General features: G+C 36.6%; 1 protein-coding gene across 1 annotated transcript in view; it reads left to right on the top strand.

Moving 5' to 3' along the window:
- The window catches only part of PGAP1 (post-GPI attachment to proteins inositol deacylase 1), a 31654-nt gene that overhangs the window by 5296 nt on the left and 19970 nt on the right, over positions 1-6388 (top strand). Inside the window, exons 3-7 of the mRNA XM_057378004.1 lie at positions 2087-2262; positions 2898-3069; positions 4155-4315; positions 5867-5919; positions 6098-6164. Coding sequence (XP_057233987.1) covers positions 2087-2262; positions 2898-3069; positions 4155-4315; positions 5867-5919; positions 6098-6164 — 629 coding nt within the window. The remainder of the gene's footprint in view (positions 1-2086; positions 2263-2897; positions 3070-4154; positions 4316-5866; positions 5920-6097; positions 6165-6388) is intronic.

Below are 6388 nucleotides of genomic sequence, written 5' to 3'. Positions count from 1 at the left end.
GAACGTACTTGCTTAGCTTATAACAGTGTAAAATATTTTACCAACTAGTACTTTCAGAAAACCCATACAGACTTCCAGGCACAATAGCATCCAAAGACGATTACAAACATAATGATTATGAGAGGTGCCATATGGACTTGTGTGATTGTGCATCAAATATTGCAAATCTGTGAATTAATGCTGTCTCTAAACACACAGTACATCACTATGCAGGAAAATAGAATGGTACTTTCAGGGCATTTTAGGAATCAAAAGGAAATATCTGAAAAACAAGCAAAATAGGTGACTAGAAATACTACATGGTGTGGATGGAATGTGCTGCTTAGGATCAATAAATATTTAAAAAATGTTTGTTTAGAAATGGATTTAGGGAGACTGGCAATATGTCATCTGTGCATTTTGCAAAACCTTTGTTAAAATTAATTCGTATTAATTCATACTTTGTTCAGAATTTATTGTGAGATAACACAATTTTATCCTGATGTCTAGATGAGCACAGAAGGTGTTGCTATTGCAGTTTTCATAGTTGTTTAAAGTATATTCATATATTCATATTGTCTACGCTGAGCAGCGAAGACAAGTGCTGCTGCATTCGCTGGCCTTGTTATTTTCATAAAGTCATTTAAATTGGAAAGGAGCTTTAACATTGTGGAATGCAAGCATTAACCCAGCATTGCCAAGTCCACCACTAAGCCCTGTCCCTRAGTGCCACATCCACACAGCTTTTAATAGCCCCAGGGATGGCAATTCCACCACTACCTTGGGCAACCTGTTCCAATGTCTGACCATCCTTTTGGGGAAGAAACATTTCCCAAGATMCARTWTAAMACTCCTCYAGTRCAGCTTGAGGCCATTTCCTCTTGTTCTTTCACTTGAAAGAAGAGGCTCACTCACAACCTACCTTCAGGAGGTTTTGATGTGTTACAGGCACTTTTGAAATGTTAATTCATCATCTTTCATGGGCACTAAAATGAATTTTGTAAAATTTAAAAAAATCAGACTTTGAGCAAAAGGTGATCTGGTTTAGTTGGGTGTGAACCTGAGATTGGGAGAGCTGAGATCCTGAAATCTSTCACACTTGCCTTGTGTGAACAATGTTCTTGTTCCTTTTACCATGATTTTTGAGGTATAAAATTATTGTAAGATACTTGACCTTTTAAATGCTTTTGGGTTATTTTCAAATAATTTTGAAGATGGTCTTATTGCTTATTAGGTGTAGATGGAATTGGTGAAATGATTGACTACAAATAATTTTCATCATGCTGATAATACCTATTCGGATGATTGAACATATAAAGTACTTCATAAATATTATTATCCCATTTCACAAGCTTCCCTGAAATTTCATACCTTAATTTCTATAGCAAACTCATCTGAGAAGGAGGGTTCTGCAGTTCTCTCAACCTGTTGTACTCAGAGAATATCTTGCTCCTGTGTGCTGGATTTAGGCAGACCTTAGTGACCATCATCAGTTATTTTATATAGGTGCTTTTGGGCCTTTCTCTTTTATTTTCTTCTTCTGCCACCATGTCTTCTTATTTGCAGCTGTTATTGTTCCCTTCCTGCATTGTCTCCATGGAAACTCAGGGACAATTCTGCACACAAAAGGCTGTATTATATAGTAGCCAGGGTTAGACAGGGAAGACAGGTCAGAAGCAAGACCATGTAAAATGAACATTTTCTCATTCAAGGTTTTATATGGGCAGGTGTCTGTTAGGGTTTGGTTTTGCAATCCCCTGTACTTATCTTAGTGATATTTCAGGATGCCTCTCCAATTGAAATCAAGAATGTCTTCTAGTCCTGGTGGCAACAGGAAGGTGCAAACATAATGAGAAAAGCAGCCCTAAGGTGGAGGAACATAATCCTTGATCCTTGTMTAAAATTTTTCTTGACATAAAATATCCTTGTGGTCAGCAGTAAGCTGAAAAAAGATGGTTTGGTTTTGAATCTCTTTTATAGATGGCTTGAGATGAATGATGGATTTAACATAYTTGTAAATTGATGATGCATTTATGTGTTTTTCTGCTAAAGATGRTGCTAAGCAGTGACTGTTGGACTGTTCTAATTGGTGTGGTTTCTTTTCTAGTACGTTCTCTTGGCTCCATTGCACTTAGAAAAGCAGAAGATGTTGACTTCAAGTATCATTTTAATTTCTTCAGTGTCAACTTTAATGAGGAGYTGGTTGCATTGTATGGTGGTAGCCTGCAACGACAGACCAAGTTTGTACATGAATGCATAAAAGTAATTCTTAAGTTGTACAGGGTAAGTACTGACATACCGAGTAATGTACCTCCATTTGGGAATGAAATTCTGGGCTGCCCTTTCTGCTACAAAACTGAAGAGYGATGAGTTAGAGAGGGAGAGTTTATGATGTGTGTAGATATTTGAAGGTGATAATAATGCAATAGAGAGTTGCTTTTCTTTAAAGGATTTTCAGTACTTGTGACAGTCATAGAGCTTTGGTGAGGTTCTGTGTTGTGTGTTGTGTTTCTAAAAAAATACTTCCATGCACRATGGATGTGTTTTTCTAGTAGAGACATAAACATATGTATCTTACTAAAATATTAATATAGCATTGCCTTACATCCAGTTTTCTCTGGGAAAGTTCTTTGATGTCCTCTGTTCCTAAAATCCTCCCAAATTAAAACAACCTTAAGTTTATTAAGCTTACACAAGCTGTACAGTATTTCCTTTTGAGCTGGGTACTTCMTATTAAACACGGTTTTTGAGATAGCAACTAAATTTATATTCTGTTTGTAAACTTGTCARGTTGATGCTAGTTAATGTTATCCTTGAAGGGCCATAAGTCAGTCTGGGGTGGGGAAGAAATCTACTTCTGATAAGCACAGTTCAATGTAAAATCTGTTTCTGATGTATCTGCTTGTTCTTTGCTGAAGGACCAGGAATTTGCACCGAGCAGTGTTGCAATAGTTGGGCATTCCATGGGTGGTCTTGTTGCACGAGCATTGCTCACTCTGAAGAATTTTAAGCCTGAACTCATAAACCTGCTCATTACACAAGCCACACCTCACGTTGCACCTGTAATGCCTTTAGACAAATATCTTACCGGTGAGTATTGCAGCTGTCTACTCACGTTGTGTTTCTTTATTGATTCTCTCAAGCTCTCGTGGTGAGATTCTTGCAAATCACCAGYGAAATGTGCTGCTTTGTTTAATGTAATGAATCTGTTCCTTCGTTACTCAGGTAGTTGTTTGAGAGTGCCAGGGTACTCAGAGAAAGTCAACTGTCATATAAAATGGATTATGTGTGCTTGAGTTTCACTGCAAGGCCTGGARCTCTCAATAATTTGTAATTTTAATAAGTTGCAGGGCATGTTACTAAATTTGTAAGCTTTTCAATGAATGACATATTTTCTTTCTTTTTTTGCTCCTCCTGTAAAACTTGACCTCTGTAATGACTTTTGTCTTTATCAAATGAAATAGCGCTAGTTCTGTAGAAGGTGCTAAATTTAATGTTTTTCATACCCAAAGGTTCTTAAGCTGAGAATTTAAATATAGATGTAATTATGTATTTTAAATATTTACAAAAATACCATATTTTCTCCTCACCTAAATAACTCAGGCATAAAAACAAAGTATAATTGTTCCATGTACTATTCACTTCCTGAAAAACTAGATTTGATTAAACTATACTGATTAAATATGTTTTTAGTGATAATTGTGCTGCTACATATAGATACTGAAGGAATTGGTGAAGGAAGGGARCAGCCAATTAATTTTCATTATTCTTTGTGACACCCAAGAGGAATGGATTATCTTTAGCTGCTGGATTTGATTTATTGTGTTTGTATTAATTCTCCATCCTACAATTKATTTCAGTGCAGTGCTTCTTCCTTACTGACTTTTTCTAGACTTCAAATAAATCTGTGGCTGTCCTTCAAATAAACCTATGGTTTGCTACTCTAACAATATATGTACTCAGCTGATGTAGAAGGTCTGTGTGTCTTTCCTAACTGCAACTCCTTGAGGTTAGAGCAATCATTTTTCTCTCTTAGATGAATCAAAAGTAATAATAAGAGGTGAGGTGTCTCTAGGGGGGCTTACAGAAACTTATAGTTAATGTTTATATAGCTATTTTATGTATTTCGAATAGGCTTATGGGAAAWCTGTGATTGACTTTAATATATTTTATAGATTTTTATACAGCTGTAAACAATCATTGGATTCTAAAGGCCCAGGATTTAAGAAATTTAACTACCCTTTCTGTGGCGGGAGGATTCAGAGATTACCAAGTTCGTTCAGGACTGGCTTTTCTACCAAGATTGAGTCAACATGACAGTGCCTTATCTGTTGTGGTAAAAAAGCAAACTCTTTTTTTGGTTTTGCATGGAACTATGTTAGATAGTTATTTATGTAATGCATGTATCAGCATCTATATGTGCAGCATGGTGTAAATAAATATGAAAMTGCTACATGTGAAAACACTAATTAGATAGCACATGGTTATAAAATCATAAATAGTTGTAGTATAAATGATCCTCCACTGGAGGAGTATGTGTGGCACTGATTGGAATAGTCTACCACTTTGTACTGTTTCTTCTTACCACCTGCTTGTACTTCTTCAGTTCCAGAACTCAGGTTTTATTTCCCTGTGTTTTTGCAAGAGATGTGTATATGGTGACTGGTAGATGTGCAGTGTAGAAATAGAGTGTTTGATTATAAAAGAGAGCTCTGGCTTGGCACCTTCATTTATAATTTGTGGTTTTTCAGAGAATTTAGGCATAGGATGTAGAGGATCATCAAGTCAGTTTTCAGCTTTTTTAGGCATCTATCCTTTCAAAATTAATCAAGAGTCATCAGAAAGTATTTAGTTTGTCATTTCATCCTCTCTCCATCAACCTGTTCCCTCCATGGAGAAGCTGGAAAATACTCAAAAGCAGAAGGGAAATCTGTCATTTCCTACATCCATTTACTGCACAGACAGTTTTTTAATGCCTTTCTTCTGACATCTGCTTGAAATGTTATATGAAATAGCTGTCATTCCCTTGGTGTTTACCTCCCTGTGTGTTATACAGAAAGCTGTCTATAAATAGGCTCAGCTCAGATCCTGCTAAGAGGATTAACTCTGCMTTCCCTTTGTCCTAGTAACCCTTCTGCATCTGCTCTACTTTCATTTCTCTTGAGTGTTGGTGACCAGAATTTTGCATGAGATTTCATGAGTAGTGGTACCAGTTCTTTTAGGGTTTTGTTTAATTTTGAATGTTGTGTTGTGATTGTTATTGTTCAGTTTGGGTTTTCTCTTCCCAAGTGTGATGCATTAATAGTTCATAGTTTGTTTGATTCATGTTCAGCAGTAGATTGATGAGCTCCATTTATGGGAGGTGTTTTTGATATTATCAGTCCCTAAAAYGTAATCCATGAAATACACTTGAAGAAATTAATAGCTTCAGGCTATCCAGTTCTTTCTCCATGGTGTTCTGATGGTTCTTTCTGTTGAGGATGCCCTTGGTTTCTCAACATCAGCTTTCATTGGCATGCTGCTATTCTCCTGTGCCAGGATCAGTTATTAAAATAGTAACATTAGTCATAGAAACAGTCTTTGAAGAAATTTTTGGTAAGTTTCCTTCACTCCATTATTTGCCCTTTCACCATCAGTCTCTGYTATCTAACATAGATAACTTGGTCATTTTGATTTAGAATTTCCATCTTGCAAGTGCTTCAGCGCTTGCAAGATTTGCGATTGAAGAAGTCATTCTGTTGTACCCAAAGCCCTGAAACTCTTAAGATAAAGGCTGTTCTTTTTAATAATTGTGCAAATATGTTTAAATAAGGAGGGGAAAGGGTTGCTTATAATTTTAGAATGTTGAGTACTAACAAAAGCTTAACCTTTTTCTTCACCCGAACAGAGCTCAGCTGTGCCTAGAGCTTGGGCCTCAACTGACCATCTCTCCATAGTGTGGTAAGAGAAGGGAACAAAGGTTAATTGACTCACTGTGCATAGCTCTCTTCTCTGCTATTATCACTTTCTACCATAATTTAACTTCAGCATAATATTATAGTGAAGTCTCTTCTGACCAGTTTTATCACCCTGGATCTTTTCCTTCTAGATTTTTGATTTTACTCATCCTGTCTTCTAGGTGCAAAGAACTGATCCTGGCTACCATTAGAGCTTTTTTTGATCTCATAGATGAAAATACAAGGCAGGTATGTATATATGCTCTCCTATCTATTTATCCATCATACTTTCTTCAGTTGACCTTGCACCAGGATAAACAAATTTTGTTAGCTCTGTAGCTATGAATGTGACCTCTCAATGTGTACATAAAAGCAGAGCCCAAGACACAGAAGAGGAAGGATTTTAGGTGTTGTTTTGGAGGCTGTTCAGGACAGACTTCTCTGGTTTTTCATGCTGTGTTGGTTTTGCTTGG

This window comes from Malurus melanocephalus, unplaced genomic scaffold (assembly GCF_030028575.1).
Source record: "Malurus melanocephalus ecotype Western Australia unplaced genomic scaffold, MMel_1.1 scaffold_339, whole genome shotgun sequence".
NCBI lineage: Eukaryota > Metazoa > Chordata > Aves > Passeriformes > Maluridae > Malurus > Malurus melanocephalus.
This window is presented reverse-complemented; position numbering and strand designations above follow the sequence as displayed.